This window comes from Bacillus rossius, assembly GCF_032445375.1.
Source record: "Bacillus rossius redtenbacheri isolate Brsri chromosome 9 unlocalized genomic scaffold, Brsri_v3 Brsri_v3_scf9_2, whole genome shotgun sequence".
NCBI classification, from domain to species: Eukaryota; Metazoa; Arthropoda; class Insecta; order Phasmatodea; family Bacillidae; genus Bacillus; species Bacillus rossius.
This window is the reverse complement of record NW_026962013.1, coordinates 15,164,420-15,187,966: the sequence shown is the minus strand read 5'-3', so window position 1 is coordinate 15,187,966 and position 23,547 is coordinate 15,164,420. Positions and strand designations below refer to the sequence as shown.

At 36.3% G+C, this 23,547-nt stretch overlaps 1 protein-coding gene across 7 annotated transcripts in view; it reads right to left on the bottom strand.

Moving 5' to 3' along the window:
- LOC134543313 (tyrosine-protein phosphatase non-receptor type 13-like) overlaps positions 1-23,547 on the bottom strand; it is a 369,574-nt gene that overhangs the window by 67,055 nt on the left and 278,972 nt on the right. For all 7 annotated transcript variants that reach the window (XR_010076906.1, XR_010076907.1, XM_063388252.1 and 4 more), the window contains 2 exons: positions 2,158-2,253; positions 423-559 (listed from right to left, as the gene is read on the bottom strand). Coding sequence is in view for 5 of the 7 variants with exons in the window: in XM_063388252.1 (XP_063244322.1) it covers positions 423-559; positions 2,158-2,253 (233 nt within the window). In the remaining 2 variants the exon portion in view is untranslated. The remainder of the gene's footprint in view (positions 1-422; positions 560-2,157; positions 2,254-23,547) is intronic.

The following is a 23,547-nucleotide window of genomic DNA, read 5'->3' as shown; positions in this document are numbered from 1 at the left end:
AAAAACTACAATATTTGAAGGAACACACAACAGCTAGCTGAACTTTTCCAATGATGAGAACGAAGACATCCTTTCCATTATAAAATATTTTCATACACTTTATAAATTATAAGGGAGGTACTTTCGAAATTTAATATTAAAAATCCAAGCTTTTCAAGGCATATGGAACTACTTAACAGAATTTTCAGGCACTGATAAGATTGTGTTTCCTACGATTTAAATAAACTAGCAGCACCTAAACATGATGAATTTCAAAGAAACTGTCAACAATTTCAATGCAAGCCCACATACTGGCAGTTTTTAAACATATGAATCCAAATTCCAGTCAAGTATGAATATATGAAATTACAAAATGTAAAGTTTAAATTTAAAAAAAAAAAAAAAAAAAAGAAATCTTAGAAGGAAAAGAAAAATTAAGTGACCTTTTAAAAATACTGGAGCTGTTGTCTCTGCACGGTGAGGAGATTTCCTGCCGCTTTGGTTTCGGATAGCTATTGGATCTGCGGTGCTCCTGGCCAGTCACGGGGCTGAGAGTGGAGCTCGCGTTGTCAGGAAGGCACTGTGGCGAGAAACACAGCGAGCTGAAGTGGAGAACAACACGTACACAAAGATCTGAATCCAAGACCTCTCACACATAAACGTAAATTTGGCCACTGAGTACGTTCACAATTCACTTTAACTCTTACAGCACATCACACAACACATAAACTCTGCATAAGGGACTTTGCTGATGGCTCACGTCCTGAAAATTGTGACCCCAAATGCTTTTATTAATTTAGCTAAAAATGTCTTTAATGTAAGTAGGACCTATTCACAATTTTCAAATCTTAAGATGAAACCATACTCGTAGATTTCTAATAACACAATTGGTTAGTGACAAGTAAGGGATTTAGTGGGGCAGAGGTCAGAGTAGCTATAGTGCGGGGCAATGTCTTACTGGCTAGGCTCCACAGTTCGATTTCAACACGTTTGGAACATACCAGCAGAGCCAAATAGTAGGCAGAACCTGAGGGATCTAAATTGTGCCAGCTCTATGCAGCCCGGCTGCACATTAGCTGTTTCAAAAACATTACTAAAAATTTGAATGGGTACCTACAGCCTCTTACTTCCCTTTGCTCCATACGAGGAAATTATTTTGGCCCACACTATAACTTATTACTTTGGGTGGACAGAACAGCAATTAAGGTTGTAATTGTTCAGCTTGGTCTGCACCATGCTCAGACACTCTTCGTACAACCAATCCAGCCCTGTCAGGGATGGAATGGTGTCATAAGCGAGGTTGCCTACGTCCCCAATCTGATAACCACACAAGTCAGCAACACTGCTCCATTTACTGGACGATTCTGGAAACCTCCCAGGTGCAAATATGGTGTATATATTGCATTATTTGTTCACTGTGATCAAATAACGCTATAGACCAATACTGGGCAGCTATATGCTATCAGGACATGCCAGAATTCAACAAATAACATGGCAAAAAGGTATGTCACTACAGTAATATTTCACAAATAAATAATTAAACGTACCTATTTTATTGTCAGTTAAAAATTTTCAATGCTATTAGGAAATTTGAAGCACGGAAGGTCTAGTTTTACTATAAATTTGTATAATGATGGAAAAAAAATTTTTTGCTAAGAGAAAAGAAAAGTTTTTTTTTACTGCAAAAATATTGGTGTCACCAAATCTAAACAAATATGTACAATGTAAATACTTCACAACACATCTTGGACTGGTGTGATAACTTCGCTACGTTAGTCAACATAAAAATCTTGGACCTGTCTGGTATTATTCTGTAGTATGTTTGCTGCAATGTAGGTGCAGCAGTAGCACACCCAGATTAGAGGAGACAGTACCCTGGTTGAATATGCTAATGGCTTGATTCATGTTAGACAATCGTGGGTCAATACACCCACAGTAGAAGTCAATCCCCAGTGGGTCATAGGTGTTCACCTCGTAACTGATTATCTCAGACTGTCCACAGAACTGCTAACCATGAGTGTATATGTCCATTCATCAGCCCAATAAAATACAAGCAATGACTTTAATTGACTTTTATCCAAGTCCCTGATGATCTAGTTGAGGGACTATAGAAATTATAATCGAAACATGACTTGTTAACACAAATCAAAACAATAATGTGTGTGTTAAACAACAAACCTGTGATGATTTACCCAGGACTTCAGAGTACAGGTCCATGACTATGTGAGTAAATGGTTTACTCTGACTAGATGTGTGACAGTAGTCAGCAATCACCTGAAACAACATGACAACAACAAAAATGTGAATTAAAAAAAACTTTTAAACACGAATTAAAGTTGTTTGCAATTCATGGATATAGTCTGGAGCGCAACACTAATCTTATTTTTTTTTTTAAATTAATAAACACTGTCGAAAAGTAAGCAAGACGATTCGAGAATTTGATCCTGTTGGTGTATGTAGCGCCTTTGAATATATATACTGTATAGAAGTCGCGAGTGGATAGGATTTACTCTACGTTTTTCAAAAGCGTATGATGAGCAGCTTGGGAACTTCACCGCTGCAGGGCGCTGCCGTAACGCCCTGTATCGTCTTAGTTGTTATTGACACGTTAGAGCGCAGAACTGTCGCCCGCTGTCATTCCTCGCACCCCCAACCCATCATTCACTGCAGCTCAAGGTCGTTCAACGGGAGGGGGAAGGGGTGTTTGAAGAGTTCGACTTTTGTCCGCTAGGGACCACCACAAGTCGATACCCTGGAGATGGTGGCGATTGCGGCGGTGAATTAACCAACTACCTCAAACCGTATTAGAAATTTTAACCTGGGCTGGCGACTTCTATACAGTATATATATTCAAAGGTAGCGCCTAAGCCGTGACTTTGTTCGCAGATAAAGCAGCAACTGGACTCCAGAAGACACAACGACAAAAGAGACAAACCCCCCCCCCCCCTATTGCTTCTTCCCCTTCCCGTCAAGAAGCAAAGATTTTTCGCTCCGCCCACCCACTAGCTGCAGCGCGAGGCCAGTAGCCCAGCGCGCTAAAGATTTTTACCAGCGAGGCAGGCCCCTTAAGGGGCCTCCCTAGTAAAAATGTTTAGCGCGGTGGGCCACTGGCCACGTGCTACGGCCAGTGGTTGGGCGGGGCGATATACCTGAGACTGTCGCCTGCGCCGAGGTGGAGGGGGGAGAGGGCGTTTCAGCGAGGAGGGGGGGCGGAATAATGGGAGGGTTGTCATTGTGTGGAGTCCATTTGCTACTTATACCTGCGTTATCTGCGAACAAGATCGTGGCAAGAAAGATGACTGTTTTTCCCTTTCGCTACATTCAACCAAAAGATAATGTTCTCATATTGCCTTGCTTGCTTCCTGACAGTGTTTATTAACTTGAAACATTAAATTAGTGTTGCGATCCAGTCCATATCCATGAAATGCAAACAATCGTCAATTCTGTTTAAAACAGGTATTTTTATTTTAATTAACGTTCTACATAATTAAGAGATTTACATACATTACAAAAAATGCTGTCACCAACAATCGATGTGTTAGCTTGTGTTTTCAGGGGGGAAAAAATGCAAAAATTATATCATTAAAAAAATTTCCAACATTATACTTTCGAACTGACATTTGTGTGATGAATGGTTTTGCACGAACAGTTATGCTTTCATTCATAAAAGTATTCCGCACCGCGACGAGAAATCACGTCCTACTAATAATTGAGTTATAAAACTGGGAATAAAATGATGAAAATAATATTAATTATTTTTAATCTTAGACACAAATCAACTTTTTAAATCGCAATAACGACAAATAAATTTTTAACTTACTTCCTGAATAAAAAGTGCATGTCAAACTTACTTTTAAATTCTGTAAAGAAAAAAAATGTCAGGAACAAACAAGTGTTCCCACCAACGACACATCGTCAACTTTGTATTCTAGGGTTCACGTCGTATTTAGTTACACTAAATATTACTGCATATTATTATTTTCTGGCTCTTATTACACGTTTAGCATTTTATTTTATTTTTGCATATTTTTTTAATGACTTTAACGTTGCATAATATGATGAATAAGTATACACGAATGAACTGGAATCACGTTTCGAGTTACATACAGACTGTTCACTACGAGCAGTGTAAATTTCTTAGCTGTTGCAACAGCGGCCTACAGGTGGATTCAGACTGCAGGCTTAGTCAGTCACGCTGAATCCACCTGAGTTCAGATTTTATCGAAGACAAGTGCGGGTGGTATGGAAGAACTCAGTGTGCACTGACTGTTGTGCTCAAGGTGTCAGTGAAATGTATAGCTGGAATCACGGGCGAAAATTTGTAGGATTCCCATGAGGCCCACGGGATAACGTGAAGATTTTGCAAATGCAAGCGGGGCCCCCTCAGACGGACTTTTTTATTTCAGGGAGGTTCGGGCCACCCTGAGATTCTCCCCTCCTCCCGGAATCTACGCATGCAGCTGGAATTAATTTTTAGCCAAGTACGTCATTTGGTGCTGTATTTAGGCTGTCAAAGAAGATACGAAATATGGCTGCTTTGATAATTGACGATAACTCCTTTTTATTGTGGAATAGTACTTACCCATCTACAAATAAATCCCTAAATATACCACCACTACTGTTGGGGATTTTCTATACAAACTATCAAAATAATTTTGGTTTCGTCACTGTCACTAGCTATTATTGTATCATACGAAAACATGTATGTTTTGTGTATTAATTTACGGTATTCATCTCTGTCAAAAAAATATATTTTTCGATAATAGAGTGTAAGCAAGGTAGAATACAATGGCTAATTTTAAAATAAAAATGGAATAAAGTATTTTTTGCTTGCAGTAGTTCAAATTTTTGAATTAATTTAGTTGTTTGTTTAAAAAACCCTTCTAAAATCAAAGAAACTACCTACTTCCTTAATAGATAAATAGTGCTTTAAGATCACACGCTTTCATAAATATTTAAACGCCAACATTTAAAATGTAGATTTCACATAATGATAAAATCTTATCTAATTTCATGGTCACGCCTAATGGAAATAATACACAACAATTCGTCATATATGTTTTTTATGCTTTTAATAACTACTCTACACATGAGCAAATTTCAATATACATAAAACTGAGGAACTCTGCATTACATTTTTAATCTGTGTACGACACTAACAGAAATTGAAGCATAAAACAACATTTTAATTTTTTAATTAATAAGTATTTCATCAACGTGAGCTTTGCTTTCATCTCAATGAAGCCACTCTACATAGAGGAAGTGCACATGTATTCAGTCTTAACATTAGACCCTCCGGATCACAGAGTAAACGAATGAATGGAATTCATAACATTACGCAGGGTTTTATGACATATTTTCCCTTCTACTCAATCGCAACATCTCACTTAGCGCGTAAAATGGTTTCAGTAAACATAACATAAAAAATATTCCCCCCATGTACAGTAGAGGAAACTAAAATGTTTGGAACACTGTAAACTAATTGTATTGTCATTTCTGTAGTCGCTCGAAGTGGCAAACTATGTATCTTTGTTCAATAAAACGAAATATTAAAACAAACAAACAATAACATTACGTTCAGACAATTCGTTACGTGAAGTGAATGTAATAAAATACACAAAACAGTTACACACACCATTACCAAAACACAATCCCATAAAAATCAAAATATTACATGTCGACTTAAAATTATTATTATTCACCATGATAATTTCTTGCGGGTAGCCAGTAACAAAGGGACACAATTTTTATTCATTTAATTAACTTTGACAAAACTTGTAAAACCTGGCATGAGCAAAGTAAGCTGATTCACAATTTTATTTTGCGTCAAAATATTAAACATCAACTAGTAATGAATTAAGAGTATGCTTCGCTTGGTAGAACACCGAATATAGTCATCTCCAGGTATTAAACTGAATTTTGAAAGAGGGACTCAAGTTTCTGAAGAAGTTGTTAACTTTCCTGATGATCCATCGACAGTTCGTAAACGGTCTCATCGTCGGGATGTCGAGCTTGGGACCTTTTTCCTCACCATAGTCCCGTGGTCTGTTCTACCATTCGCACAGCTATCCCAACCTATACAAATAGCCGAGTGATACTACTCCCGTTGCTTCTATCATGGAGCTCGCCCGCAGTCGTACTTCCCTATCCAGCCTGCGTAATACACGCGTCCTACCTGCTAGCCGCCAAGAACGCGTCCATTTGTGAAAAAGCCTCACCCGCCAACAATACTAACTCATTAATTATAATATGCAAAACATAAAAACATTACATATGCGATAAAACAAAATTTGCTGCTGTCATAAGCCGAAGAAAAAGAATCAATTTGAAATATAACACAGACAGATAAATCTAAAATGGAGTTATCGATAGTAATGTTTTAATAAACAGAATAATATATGTCGTATTACACTAAATACGTGTTCTTACTGACAACCGAATTTAAAAATAAATTAAATTACTTTTTTTCTTTTTAAACCATAACCGCATAGAAGAAACAATACTTTTGATACAATTTTTTGCATAACTATACGACAGGACTAAAAGTACATTGTACGTAATAAGTATTTGCTTATAGGAATTAATGCTGCAGAATATACGAATAGATTCAAATGCATAGAATTTAATATATTGTCAAATTTATTTGGAAATATGCATGTAACAAAAGATTGAATTTGAAATGAATTATCTGTTTTTAACTACAAATATAATTTTATCATATCTCACTTTCATTCAAACTTAAGAGTGTCATTTTCAACAACAAAATAGCCACAACTACGCTTAAAAATATTTTAACTTGATACTTATATTGTATAACTTTTGATGAAATTAAATGTTAAGAGGTTCATTTAAGTTTGTAAGGAAACATAAATACAACGTTCAAAATAAATAACAAAAATTTTGTGTAGTTAGGAGCTCCGCGTCATGCAAATAAAGGAAAGTTAAACTTTTCAGTATACGGCTGCAATAATTATAGAGGAAAATGTTATTTATTCTTTACTTTTAATTCCCGTTTGGAGAAAATAAATCGAAAAGTACTATACCGAAAGTATAAAGTTGAAGTTCAATATCGCTTGTCAAGTAAGTTCAAGAACAAAATTAAAAAAAAGAAAATTTGTTTTCTTGAATCTACTTTTTTCAGAAAAGTATACATACATACAATATTATTATATTATAAAAATAAATTTTTTTAGTCCTTAAGTATAAATTACTGAAATATTTTTTAGTTAATTAATTTTTTCATGCGAAGAAATATTTAATTGTTAAAATCACGAGAACATAATTTATTATATTTATGTATTCCAAAAGCTTATGTTAAAGATCGACTATATGCTATTCAATTTGCCCAAAATTTTACTGAAATAGGAGAGCATTACAAAAACACAATTTAACTAATGTAGGTATTATAACAATAAGTTATGTTCATAAACTATATTAATGGGAAACAAATATTTATCATTTAATTATATGCAACTATTTTCCTTTGAGGTAAAAATTGAGGTATATTTAATGTAATAAGTAAATCATCTCATAAAATTTACTGAAACTAATATTCTTCATTGTCCGTCATATTATGATTCCAAACAGTTTAAATCAACTGAAACATGAAATAAAATAGTAAGGTTAACCATGAGGTGTGGAAGAAATTAGAGATTACTTTGTAAAATGTTTTAAAAATTTCTCATGAAATATTGTGATTATTATGTTCGTACATAATGTAAAAAAAAATTCAATACATGAAATTCAACACATACTTTGTATTGCAAGTTATTAAACATATATTTTAAAAACACATGTGCGTATCTAAGTCGAATTGTTATGTAATACATGAACATTACCGATACAACTTCCCTTACAAATAACTTTCACCCAAAGATAAGGCCGCGGACAAATTAGGTATACACACTGGTCGCACGAGGAGCTGAAATAAGTAATATAAGAAAGCAGGCCGGAGTAATTCTTTTCAAGCCAAAGCTAAAAGTAATGGATGTTGTTTGTCTAAAGCAGGCAGTGAAATGACATACAAGTTTACAGAATAGCCATATAAGATCTTTGACGCTTCTAATCCCGTCAGTGGACTGTACGCGAAGAACCAACTGCATCATGGCCCGCCGCCAGTTTTATACTTACGTATGAATACACTTGTAAACGTTGGTTTGTATACTTATGTATGTTGCCGACATCGATAGGTATTCTTTGGCAGCTCCATGTGGATTCATTCGAACACGTTTGCGCTAAACACGGCATATTTTTACATGAGAGTGACATCGCGCACTGAAAAAAGTTGCAGGTCTGTAACGCAACAGTGATACAAATATTACATAGTTCGAACATTTTCTGGAGCACGACATTCACTTTGGGTAATGCTAAGCTACTTGATAGGTACCCTTTACCCGCTTTAAAAGTGATAACTTAAAAAAAAAGTGTACATGAAAGCAGACTCAGCCATATGTTTATTGCTGTTGTATTTGTCATAAACCTACCCTACGTTCAATACGGCCTGTAAGTAAAACCATGTTTTTTTTTACTTGTGTACAAGCTGTGGTTGTAAAGCGAATTTATATTCTTAGTTAACTAACGTCTATATTTGGAATAAGGCTACCTTAATTTTTTTCTAGATTGCTATATTGTTATATATATAAGTATTACTTAAACGGAAATATCTGGTAATAAAAATAAATGAAAAAAGCATGAAAGGTTAAGGATTATTTTTTTTCAACAACAAATAATTTATGGTTTAACTGCTTTGTGTACTATATAAAAACATAACAAGCTTTCAAAATTTCAAAATTTCTTTGATTATCCGTTATAGTTATGTTTGGTTTTAACTCATAAATATTTAAGTTGATTGCCAACGTCACGAATGTACAATAATTTATTTCACACCGCTCCGGGTTGCAGGTAAAGTAACAGGCGTGCAATTTGATCAGAAACGCGTTCTACTTATTCAGGCCCTTTAATTGGGCGTGACGGACCATGTGCCAAATATGTAACAATTATAAGTAGGTGAAGTATAAAAAAATAAAGAACTTGAATGCAAAATAATGCATATAACAAAAATAATTTGCAAGGTTCTTTCGTGGATGTTGTAATGTGTGGGCAATATTTACTTAATTTTGGTTTTTGGATAAATTAATTGTGGTTTAAATTTTTTTAATAATTTTGTATAATTGCTGTAAAAAATTTATTTCCTGCCCTTATTAATTAATTGAGCTGTAGAAATAAGTTTATCTGAAAATTTACGTCATCTTTATTAAACATTGCCACTAATTATACTTTTTAACTTCAAAATGGTTTTTGAATTTTGTAATTAATAACGTACCATCCATAACTACATATGTGAGCGATCGGTCACTGACCTCATCTTCAATCCTCCTCGTGATTCCTGCGCCAGGAGGAACATTTACATAATTCTGACTAGCTTATTTAATATAGAACTTCCCTAGTTTTTATTTTTTTATATATCATCCCATGAACATTTTTAAAACAGTGCAGGCAATCAGATATCTATCTAACCATAAAGCATAGCAAAATGACATTTAGTTTTCAAAATACGATTTTTCTTTTAATTTAAAATACATTTTATATAAAACCTACATTTTTAAGTATCAAAACTTTTGTAAATAATTAATTTGGTTAATACCAGTATAAAATTTTTCCCCGGCATTGTAAGATGTGTAAAATTATTTTGGAAAACTAAAATAATTTAAAAAAATATTGGGTGGTATAATAATTGTTTCTTGAATTTTTATTAAAAATAAAAGGAAAAACAATGAAGTGTATTTTCATGTTAAAAATTAAATATAAATTTTGTCGAATTAGCTAGCGAGACTGTAAAGCCACCAATAAATAGTTTGTAGGACAACTTTCAATGTGTTGATTGATTAGTTTCAATACTTTATTTCGTAATACATGATCAAGTATGGTAAGCTTTAGGATATTTGTAGTTTAAACAAAAGCAATGTTTTAGAGATACACGAATATAGTCACAGAGTAATTCGAGCACATGGTACTGTGGCGAGGCACACTAAAAGCAATTCTGAGAATTTCTTTCGGTCACGGGATTATCTTTTACCGGTGCCGGTTGTGGGTTGTCTCCCTCTCACGCACGCACGCACACACAAGTAGCCTGCCTCCCCTCCGGCCACGTGTTCCTCCACCCGGCTACCTGAGCTGTGTGGCCTGCGAGCTGGCTTCGCCGAGCGGCAGCACGAGACGGTGGAAAACTTTCAGGATTTGCGGAAATTGTGGAAAAGATATCTCGGAATTCAAAGCGATGACTATATGTTTTAAATACATGACTTTCTTCAGAAAAAAATTATCTTTTTTTCTAGACTTGTACTTTTTTTCTGTCATTCTCCTAAGCAGTATAAAATGGCCCCAAAGTTGGACAAGTTGGTGATTTTTTATTTCATATTTTGATAGAAAAAAACAAAAATGTAAAATTATACAGACAATTCGTGTATTATCTTCTCGTGGGTGAAAAATTTTCAGATTCGTAGTGTCGATTAATAAAGTCCCATCATTATTTTAAAAACATAGTGTTCCGCTAACTTCTGATGCTACTAGGGAGGCCCCTTAATCCAATCGGGCGAGAGGCGGGGCGAAGAATCCAATCGGAAATCACTTCGGGCGGGACAAAGATGGCGGCCGCGCCCGGGGGAAAATCAACAGTCGCTCAGACGCGTAACTCCATTCCAGCGAGGTTCGCGGAGGGGCTTAGGGGATTAATGCGTCTCGGGTGCGCGGCTGTATGCCGATCAGGGAGGCAGAGGAAAGACCTCTAAAAATCGTGTAGAGGCAAAAAACAAAGAATTATTAAAAAAAAAAAATTCTAAAAGCGTGCTTTGGGAGAAGCCCGATCGATTCATAGCGACTTAAAAACGATGTTAAGTTTCATGACAAAAAAAATACTTTTTTTTCACCCAAGAAAAAAAATTACTGCAGAAGATAAATTTCATTCACTATTCAGATGTGTGTACACAAAAAATACACTTACAATGAGTAACCACGGCGAAGTTAGGCATTATGAAAACGTTTTACTATGAAATTTACCTGACTCTTTATTACAAGTAGCAGATAACGTTTATGAAACATCTGACAAAAATATTAGCAACAAAACAATATGCATTGTGAAATAATTAAGTTGTTAAGGAGGGGTCTCAAACGCCATATTGATTTTTTTTAATTGGTTGTCATTACTATTAGTTAAAGGATATTTCTGTAAATACCTTTCTTGCATTTGTTGTTCAGTCACAAATATTTTCAACAGATAATATCACACTTAAGGGGCTAGCCAAACTTGCAATTCCAAATATTTTGATTCCCCTAAAAATAAAGCTTCCTTATTAAATTTTTTCGCTCGACATGGCATAGGACTTGAACTGGTGTAACTATTATGATAGTTGTACTCGCCCGCGTAAAATAATAAGTTATTTACCTGCGGCGCTTACAGACAAGAGCCTGTTAGTAAATGTGTGGTCACAACAAGGTGTAAGAAGGTCTGGGAGACATGGTTTATGTCTTGACGTCAAAAAGTTGGGATAAATATTTTAAAATTAGAATTATAGCCAAACATATTAAAAAACAAGATGGCGGTGCTTAATCCTCCTAATAAATATATATGTTAAATATATTTGTAACTTAATAACAAATGCAAGGGAGGAATAAGTAGTGTTAAATTTACACAAATTGCCTATAACTAATAGTAATTACGAGAAAATGAACAATCAACAAGTCGTGTGAGAGCTCACCTTTGGTAGCTATTTCACAGAGACATGGGCGAAGCAGTGCACAGGCTCTCGTTTATAAATCATACAGCGGCCATGAATCTAAAACGTGAAGATACGTACCTTATGGAAGGTCGTGAGTTAGGTCCAAACTAATCTCTTACATTAGTTTTCATTATATTCCAAAATAATACAGGCGGGTAGTTCACTATGCGCATTCACAATATTTCTGTTATTAAGTTTTCATTAGCCTCAAAATGCATAGCTTAATCTCAGACAGAATTTAATTTCAATAGCAATAACTATTTTGTTATAGAGACTTCGAAACTTTAAAGGTTTCAGTGAGAGTACTAATGCATGGCTTGTAGGCATTGGGCTAAAGGGAAAAAGTAGCGTTTAACATAAATTCACTTTCTTCCTATCCCCCACAATGTTCCTCTGAGTAAATTTATTTTATGTTTCTCGAACAGAAACGCGTATTTCGTTGACGTTAACTCGCAGGCAACATTTATATTAATGGTAATTACAGGGGAAAGTCCAAGTAACTATACGGTATTTCCTGCTACAAGAACACAGCATATTTAACCCTGTCTGTTTTCGCAGACAGATAGGAGAGCGAGACAGAGAGAGAGAGAGAAAGAGAGAGAGATATATAGAGAGAGAGAGTAAGCGGACGAGAAGAAGTTAGTCGGGACAATATACAGGAAAGACACTGCAAGGCTTTATTATTCATAAAAAAAAATCTTGATAAAACGCCGCTAAAACCACAACAAACCAATTTCAATAATGTTATAAATTAATGGCGATAGCAGTCCGATGTGACGTCTCTTTTGTGCGACCCGTAGGGGGGGGGGGAGGGGGAGCGGCGCCCCTGTTGTTCGACACGACGCGGTGAGAACACAGACCTGCCAGATCTCCTCCGCCACGACGCCGTCAAAAGAGCATCGGAACGGAGAGAAAGGACGAGATGAATTTTGGTTGCACAGAGGTGGATTTCTGCGGAAGGAAGGGAGAAGAGGGCGCGGTCGTGTGGATGCGAGGCGAAAAAGGCTTTGGTCGGGAGAAACTGCAGCTGTTCCTGAAGTGAAGGACGCGTCAAAAAGAAGGACCACTCCATCACGCATCTGCCGTAAATGAAACATCACATACGTTCCCACGAACGGCTGTTTGCCGTTCCCCACCTTATACGTTGAATTTCCTTCTGAATATTTACGAAGAAACATTGTGAATTTTACACACAAATCTGGCGGGCTCCTTAGAGTTGCATAGTTTTTTTTTTTCTTCCTTCATTTCAGCTTCCACAAGAAAATACAGGTAGATACCAATTTTAAACCCCTCCGTTGGGATAAAACCCGCAACCTCAAAATCGTGAACTATCAACATAAATACTGCGATGCTGTAAATAATAATGCACTTCCTATGCGTATAACAACCAAAAAATGACGTTTAACACCGTGAAACCAAGAGCTTACGAAGATTTTCGTTTGAGAGGGGGGGAGGGGGGGGAGGACAGAATAACTTTGCCTGCTGTTTGCTTTAAAATTCTTTCCTTTTTGTTGGTGGGAATGATACATTTTTACATCCTTTTAGGATTTCTCGGGGCGGAGGGGGGGGGTGTATATGCCCCTACCCATCACCCTGCGTACACCCTACGTGAAACAGTATAAGTTCAAATTGGCTCTTTCATGAATCTACCCTCCCTTTTCCACCCGTAATTATTTTTAAAAATATCACGGGGGAAAAAACGAGCCGTGGAACTGTTTGACAGATTGAAACAGCTCCTCGCAGTATATGAATGTTTCCTCAAACATTAAGTACTAGCAAAAGGAATATTTTCGTAAAATTTATTAACAATTCATTTTTAAGGAGGGGTGAGACGCCATATTAGTTTCAACAATTTTTTTTAACGTAACAATATTTTATCATTGTTTGCTATTGAAAATTTGACCTCGTTAAAGCATAGCACATCATTTAACTGACAAAATAAAGGTCGTAGCCTGAACAAAATCATATATCATAGTGGCCACAAAATAAGCTACTAAGCTACTAGCAACTAATAAGCCATTTAGTACACTACAAAACCTTTTTGTCACCAACACAAAAATATTTGTTGGAATCTAATATTGACTGATTAGCTTATTTCGACCTATACATATATACACACACACATATATAATATATATATAATATATATATTTCCGGTGTGAAGTTCAAAATGAATGACTTGAACAAATAGTTCATCCTGTGAAATATGTTCAGGGTTCACATGATTAAGTTCAAAGAATGACTAACTATGAAACTATTATCAATAGTCACCCTTTTACAGTCTTAAAAATCTATTAATGTGTGCTTCCTACCTAAAGGAAGGCAAATTTCAATAATAAACGATAAAACTAATTATGTCCTAAAAAAAGACTTAATTCCTTTAAAGATTAAAAAAAATTGAAGGAAAAAAAGAATTAAAGGCTCATATTTGAGCACATGCTGGGATAACAAGGACAAGTTCCCACACTCTTTAGCCAATTTCCCCGAGACTTCCTGTTTTACCTGACACATCTTGCATTTCTCCCCCTGTCTCATCGGTCTATATATGGCAATATAACAGATAAACTACACTACAAATTACCATCAAAACAAGTTTAAACAAAAAATTCGCAGATTAACTATAAAATGTTTTCCGGCACAATATATACAATGACTTATTATAATTTCCACAACACTAAGTAACCAATAATGTCACTCTGAAAACGAAAACAAATCAATCTGTGTTATCAAACTCTGAACCTACAGGGACATTATTGGTTGCGATCAAGCAAATGGCTATAGGCATTTGGCTGTGTTTCAAATAAATATACCTAACGATAAATCAATGTTGATAAGAAATCAGATACGGATTATTAACGGCACACGAATTTAATATACCTATCTATTGGTTTTGAGACATTATTATAGAGTATGAAAAATCACTAACAGTGTTAAGTACTTTGTTTTCCCTGTGTTTTCTAGTTTATTATGGCACTTTTATCTATTCCTTGCGTTTGCCTTCCCCCCCCCCCCCCCTTTTCTGGACTTTCCCTGGATGGTAACCCTTCCGAAGCAGTAAGCAGCGACACACCGTAAGCAAATGACGATCCGAACAGGACACCCATGGACATCTGTTTCCAGGCAAAGTGCCGTGAGAAATAAACACCAGGTCCGATACAACACGACTCTCGAAAGTGGTTCAGAGCAGCGCTTCCCCAAGTGTGTGAGCAACGCGCGATAGCGCAAGCTTACACCGCCTTGCGGGGGATTGATCATTTTGAACTGTTTATCCCAATTTTCGGCATCTCAAGGCGTAAATCTTATCCCCCAGACCCTCTATACCTTGTTGCGACCACGAATCTACCAACAGGCTCCAGTCTGCACGCGCCGCGAGGAAATAACTTATTATTTCACGCGGGCGACTCTACAACTGTCACGATAATCGCACCAGTTCACAAGCGTTGACTTCAGCAAGTAGCCAAAGTTCAGTGCTATGCCATGTCAAACCAAAAAATAAAAAAATAAAAAGGAAGCTTTATTGCAAGAGGTATTTAAAATATTTGAAATTGCAAGATGGTGAGGCCTAATTTCCCTTAACAGCTACAGTTTCTACCACCTCATGTTATTTATTTATAAAATAGTTTTAATATTAACCATTGAAAAAAATTAATTTAAACGACCAATTTTCATTTTACAAAACAATAAAAATTCAATTACGATATTGTAGATTTTGGATTTGTCGGTTGGTTCGGACGAGGGAACGCCGCCGGAAATAAAGCCGCGGTTCTAAAAGGTTTGTGCACCCCTGCTGTAGAGCCGCCCGGGAAGATACATTTATATTTTCTTAACCTTATTTTTTTTCTTCCTCCTCGCGGACGAACCGAACGCGGCAGAAGAGCAGGGAGACGTTGGGACGAAGTTAAAGACCGAACATTAGATTAAGCCGCCATGCTGGCCCGCAGCCAACCTTTTATAAGGAACCACTCGAGATACTTAACCCGGGAACATACTAAAAATGAGAAGGAGTAAAGGAGGGAAGTAGACCCCCTGTGTACAGGAAGAAGGGGGGGGGGGGGGGGGAAATAAGGAAAAAAAAAAAAAAGCACAATAACTCGGAAGGAAACAGAATTTCGCGAGAAGCACGCGACGTATGTATCCGCCATCGCGGGAGTCGCTGCCAGCCGTCCGATCTCGTCGGGAGAGACATAGGGCTCCCTTATCTCATCCGGGCAGGGCCTCTGGGGCGGCGCAGCGGCGCAGGAGCAGACATTAGAAAAGCGGCAAGGAAAGGAATTGCGCGGAGGTGGAAGAATACGGGCGACAGCTCCCTCGGGGCCAAGAGGCAGGGGGGGGGGGGGGGAAAGGTGACACCGGCGGGAAGCAATAACCTATCCTCCCCCGCGGCAAGGAGGGGGGGAAACAGCCGCGACATTCCAGGAGGAAGGCGCGTTCCAGGCTTCCAGCGGCCGGGCGGGTTCACTACGTACCCTGGGTCCCCCCGGGTTGGTAATAGGCATCCTGGGAAACGAAGACCTAAATAAAAAAAAAGGGCCCAAAACTGGCAAAACAAATGTGTCCAGAGCTGAATTTTTGCACATAGCTAGAGTCGATCAAGTGTAATAACATGACAACAGTTTATTGCCGTAGACCATGTGCGTCACATCGAAAAAGTGCAGTCACGTCATATATGACAGCGTCTTACAGCATAGGCGTACCCGGGGGGGGGGGGGGGGGGGTGTTTTGGGGGTTCAACCCCCCCCCCCCCCAAATAAGGCAAGAAAATTATGAACACTCATGTCATTCAAGCTCAATTTCTAAACACAGAGCAACGAGAGAAATAACGTCACCAAGCAGCCCAATTGGTAAGTAAACGTAAACAAATTTGAATTGCAGTGGTTAGTTCATAATAGGTCAGTCTAAATTCTCAAATCGTGGTGATTGGTCTATGGAATAATCAGTTCAACTCTAATTTGATTATGTTTTAGATTTGCTTAGTAGAATTGGGCATTGAGTAACAGTAGTGATTGCGACCTAATTTCATACAAAACTCTATAAAACTATTAAAACGCGGGGGGGGGGGGGGATGGGACTTTTTTGGTCGTTTTGTCAAGTCAGGTACTTTCATTTAAATACTGTACATCTGTACGTATAACACGAAGAAAAAAGTATGATTATCGCAAGGTGCGTAATTTTAAACGACTGTTACAAACATTGAAAAGCCTAAGATGAAAGGGACCTCGTTGAGTGCAACGTGGTGTGAAGTTGTGTTTGAGTTAGTAGCTTAATGGCCTCAACTCAATGTGTAGGTGTTTTTAGCGAATATTGTAATAGAACAACATAATTTAATATATATAATATACTAGCTGCCCGACCCAGCTTCGAACAGCTATACTAATGGGGAAAAAATGAGACTAAATATCCCATTTACAGTAATAATAAATGAAATAAAAAACAATTAATTACGACAAAAATTCATTACAATGTTTTGTAATGTACCGGAGAGAAAACGAGTAGCACCGATGGTTTCCCGATTCTCGAACACGCAACGTACAACTGATGTACCCGTACTTCGCTACGGCAGTCTACAGGCAGAACACTTGCGCCGCACATTATACATGCCCCTCCTTGTGGGTACGCCACTGCCGCACCTCGAATGGAAAAAAAAAATCAAAGCAATGCTCGTTGCCATGGAGACGCAGAAGGCATAAACAATGCAAGATCCCGCTGTCCCACTGTTGCCCGGGCTTAACCACCCTTGGGAGTTGATTTTCGGAAAACGTCATCCTGCATAACATGAGGAACATTACTGTCCAGTTCAAGTCTGTAGGACATAAAATTGAAAAGAAAAGGGGCAATTTTTGATATTTAAAGTCCCCGTAAAATTTCAACGGTGATGAGGACTGCACTAACAGTGAATTAGTTGTTGCCATAGAATGAAGCATCAACAAAGCAACAGCCGTTGCCATGGTGATTTTCTACCAAAAACTGGAATTTTGATATTTTACACCCCCAAAACTCCCTTTGGGAGCTGATTTTCGGAAAATCATATTTTAGTGAGCGTCTACATACATCACAAAATGAGTAACTATGCTAAATTTCAATCGGTTGAAAGATTTCAAGTCAATCGTGATGAGTCAGTCAGTGTTATTTCACACAAATATATTTTTAAATTTAAATAATTTTACATAAAATAATAATTAAATCTATACAGAAATATGCCTCGAATTGAAAAAAAATCGATCTAAGCGATGCCCGTTGCCATGAAGTCGCAGAAGGCATAAACAATGCAAAATCCCGTTGTCATGGAGATGGAGTACCCAATGTTGCCAGTGCTTAACTACCCTTGGGAGCTGATTTTCGGAAAACGCTGTCATTAATCGAAATAAAATGTAGCCTATATATAAAGTTGGTCAAAGTTACAAATATTTGTGCGAAATTTCATTAAAATCAATGCAGTAGTTTTGGAAATTAGCCCAGACAAACATCGTGACCCGAGAATTATATATATATATATATATATATATATATATATATATATTTCTGTTTTGTTACACTTGAATTGTAAAGCTTGAATTACAACAGCCCGTCGCATCCGTCCGTCAACCGTTTGTCCGTCAGCCGCCAAGCGATATACAACTTCACTTCACTTCACTTCACTGCTTGGATTTTGGCCTTGAGCGGTACCTGTTTAGTCAGAAATATCAATTTCATTATTCTTTTTCATCATCTTTTACCGCAAGTGTATATTTTATATCTCAGTTATACTCCCATGCCTTACCCGGGACTCGAACCCAGAACCTCTCCCACCATAAGCCGGTGTGCATCCGACTACGCTACGGAGGTCGGCTGGCGATTTACAACACTCCGCTCGTCCGTTTAATATTTCTCCATGTCAATGCTGACAACTGTTGAGAAAACTTAACAATTTGGGTGTAAAAAATTATCATATGTAATTATATTACTTAAACAATTATGTAAAGTAAGTACTTGAAACTCATTAAACTCAGTGTTTTTTTTTGGTAGAGTTACCATACATACCATACATAATTATAATACTTCCGTGACTTAGACCATTTTTGTTTCAATAAAGAGCTTTCGAAATGTGTCTAAACGTAAGCTAAGAAATGATTTTGGAATCATCTAAACAATTAAACAAACTTTAATACATTTTAATATAATATTTTATATGCAAACACCTAGAAGACATTAGGAGGTTATAGTTTCATCCGTTCACCCGTCAAAAGTATAAAGTTACCAAGCTTTAGACGGACGAGTGGATGACATTTTTCGGTCCATCTTATTGGGTGCAGGTCACGTAATTGACAGACGGATGACGGATGGACGGGCTATTGTAATTCCGGCCTTACTTGCTAACACCCTTACAATCAAATTATACATCAATTATTCTAGTGTCATGCCGTCAACTTATTAGGAATAAGTTTGTGAAGTGCGTACGTAAATTCGTTAAGTTAACTAATAAGTTATATATATATATATATTTGGGGGGTTTTGTAGGTATTTTAATATTGTAATGTGAACTAACTTAAGTTAATTGAAAGAAAAATTACGTACAAATTACATATCAACAATAGCCCAGGTTAAAAAATGAAATTTGAGACTATTCTATTTATTTACTCAAGAAATAATTAATTTTTGGTGTTTATGCAGTTTTTCTTAAAAATCTGGAAGAACAACCTCCGAAAAAAATTCCTGGGTACGCCTATGTCTTACAGTACTCCATTAAAAGGTTGCCCATTAGCGCAGTTTAAAGTGTAGACTCTCAATCAACCTACTTATGTTGAAAAATATCAAAATGTTAAATAATAAATTATATTCTCAGTTAAGGAAATAAATACGATATTTCATCAGATGATAGGCCCAAAAAAAATCAATTTTTTTATTGTTAAACTTCTAGACGGTAGAATTATAAATAGGCTAGTGTAATTAGTTGTATCACTAAAGTGGCCCAAGCAACACTCTAGGCCTGCAGAACACACATCCCCCCTTCGCCAATGTCTGCGCACATACACGACCTCAAACTGAGTCGGCTATCATAATCTGAAAATTCAGCTAAGGTAGAAGTCGACTGAACACCTTGTATATTTGCAACCAGCACTACAAATTTGCGACGAGAAATTTGTCTATAACTATTATAAACTTTTATAAACCCAGGTTAAATTACAAGATGCTTCCGAAACCCACCAAAACCATTCTTACGAGAAAATAAGACGAAAGCATTCTTATAAATTATTCCTCAAAGTGATTATTTAGAGAAATGCGTATACAACATATAAAAATATTTTTTTTTATCAAACACAGAAAACTACTTGCAACTAAGCAACAAATCGGGGAATAAATACCCAGAAAAGCAAAGATATTTCATATGTGAAAACATGAATGACAATGTTGCTTTCCTTCATTAATAAAATGGAGGTGACTAAATGCTATTTAAATAACATGTCAATCCCAATTTATTAATGAAGAATGGCTTTACCAACCATATTTTACCAGGTGTAAGATAAGGTGTCTGCTGTCTGCTATACAAAATGTTATTCATCGTTTTGTTACTTACCTGTAATTTTTTTTATATTAAATGAAAAAAGTGTTTATTTTTTTTTAAGTCACGCTTACCTTACTTCGTAATCATTTTGCAGGAAAAGTTAAGAATATGTTTTCGTCTTAATATCTCGTAAGGAATCTCCCATGATTTTCCAAACACATTCATTTACAAGTTTGTCACTAATTTTCAAACTATTTAAAATCAAAGTACATTCCTAGTGTTTGTCGATCTATTACAGGATATGCCTTACAATTGACACGATTGTTAAATCCCTACAACCATCTTCATTTACAGGTTAAGAACAAAGATTTAAACGGTCTCAATTTTCAAATACCAACATGAAGAAACTACCAAGTCTTTATAATACTTCCCAGAATTTCAAAAAAAAAAAAAAAAAAAAAAATTAATGTATATACATAAAACAATTCTTACAGTGTTTTAAAAAAATTATATATATAACTTGGATTCATTAAAAAAAAATTTGAACGTATAATTCGCAATATGTAAGCAAAGCCGTTTTCTGCTTTAATGGCAGATTGGCAACACAACGTCAAAAGTCAATCGAGTGAAATGTGGCTGCAGTGTCACGGCCGTAAAAGCACATCGGCTGAAACGGTGCGTGTATAAATATACTCACATAAATAAATACATGCACACGTACCACCCTCGTCCTATTCCCAAGTTAAAAATCCCGAGCGGTACGGACACATGAAACGCTGGTGCAATTATCGCAGGGCTTCCCCCCTCTCCCCCCTCCCTGCGTCGTCCGGGGCGCGACAGAGCATGCGCGGGGGGTGAGACGGAGCTCCGGAGACCGGAAATACGAAACAAGCGCGGCAATGGAAAACATTTTCGAAAGCCATTTCCACGAGCGGGACTCTGGATACTGCCTCCAGGCTCCCGCGCGCAACAACCGATCAACTCGCGCCCACAGAATAGGTCACACTGAAAATTCATTTTTTTTTCCCCAATGGATCTGAAATTATCACGTGAAATTAATATATAAGTAAATTTGTACATTCACATGAAAACAACTGTATCGCTACTTCGCAGTACTACTGGGTTCGGATTCTCGCCCGGGAATTTATTTATGCTCTGTGTTGTTCCGGTGTCTACACTAGTTAAAAATCATTCGTAAACCGTTACTTCTGAATAGCCTTCCCATATGAACTGCGCACAATAACAAGCACAAAAAAAAAGTCGAATTGTTAAATATATTTATTTATGCTTGGTTAAAACCACAACCAAAACTTTAAAAATTGCGCTAATTTTCGTAAGCGCAACAAGAAATATTCAGTAGTGTTTCCAAAAAAAAAAGGTATTTCATATATGCAAAAATAACTATAGCAATACATTAATTTTCTTATAATACATATTACAGACTATTTCTTGGCAACTTGTTTATAAAGGAATATTTTGTAAATAAACAAAAATAAAAAAGAACTATGCATTGTATACACCTTAGAGAACTGCATTTACATGATTTCTACACTCCTAGGTCAGCCAATTTTACCCCCGATTTTTTTTCTTTCCTTTTTTGCCTGCCCCGCATCGCCCTATAGATATATTACAATACACCTCATCACAAAAACACATTTCAACAAACATATGTCACATGCAGAATTGAAACCTAAATGTTTTCCTGCACAATATACGGTTTGCAATGTTATCATTTCCACCATCACTACATAACCAACACTGCTAGTCTGAAAAGAAAACGAATATAAGCGTATTTGTTTGATTGAAATTTGAAACGATACAATGTTGATTTTAATCAGGCGAAAAACTACAGATACTTGATTGTGCTTCAAAGTAATTAATACAAAGATTTTGTACCCTTTTCGTTTAAAAAATGTTAGTAAAAATCAGATACTGATTATTAACGGCACAATAAATGATTAAAACCCATACTGGTTAAAATATATTACGATACAACAAAACTAACTGAAAGGCAAAGAAATAACTGATACATTTTTGCACCAAGATATTTTTAAATATCCTGTGCTTTTCAGGTTTTTAAGACACGTTTTCAATACCTTAAGTTTTCCCTGTTTGCAGGAACTATGGCAAACAACAGTGTGTGTTCAGCCTGTGACTGTTCTCACTTGAAGCAGATAAGTTCATAAAAACGTCCTTTTTAATGCACATCAATAAATTACTTATATTTTGAAATTTTTAAATAATTTATCAACTCTATATAATGATGTCCATACAGAAAGAACCAAAGTACAAAAAATATCAGTTATGTAATATTCCTTACTGGCGTGTGCACTATAAATTCGAAATTGTTGAAACTATGTCTACTCGAAAACAAATTGATTTCTTAATGAATCAACAATTTTTTATTCGAATTTCACTTAAAATTGAGAGGGAGTGCATTCAGCTGTGTGAGTCGTCAATGGTACCTGATTTCGTGAGCAGACGTTTTGGTTTTGTACCACTTTTTGGTTCGGTTTCGTGGCACAAGATTTTTTAAATATTTTTTTAAGGGCCACGTTTAGGTCTAATACTTATTTTTACATAAACACTTTTAAGGTCCGTATGCGAACAAAGGACACATAGCTTGCTGCGCGTGTCTGTCCGTCTGTCGGTAATATAATAGTTTTAATTCTATGTTTTTTTACGTAATTAGGATGTAGCTAAACAACTATGTGTATACATTTATTGTACTACTAGCTGTGTCCGCGACTTCGTCCACGTGGAATAGTGTCTTTGGGTAGGTTTTAAAAAAAATATAGGCCTATTTTACAAATAAGACACATACGTATAAATACTTTAATGAGCTATTTGCAGTGTTTCACTGCAAAGAGCTTATTAAATTATTTAAGTATATAAGTACATAAGGTATAAAGTATTAATATGAGTTTATTTAAGTACATTTTTATAAACTAAGTTTTTTGTTTTCCCATCTTTTGCCAAAATATAAAGATTTTGCGGATTTGATACACGTGAGCATGCCACATAGAGTTGCCCATAGGAAAAACATTTTTTTTTTCTAAATGAACTCCTGCAACTTCAAGCGTCCGTCCTTGAGCTTTATTAATTATTGTTATTGCAAATGCTGCTTTCAGGGGAAACTGCACTCTTTTAAATTAAAATGGCAAATCATTCGGAATTATTGGAATACGGGGTATAAAAACATTTTCTCATTTTGTCATTCCAGTCATGATTGTAGCTTTTATAATGTTGTGCCCCAGATGTGTAATTTGTAGCCGTGTACCATTACATAGCCTTGGCGCGTCAATATTTCTCATT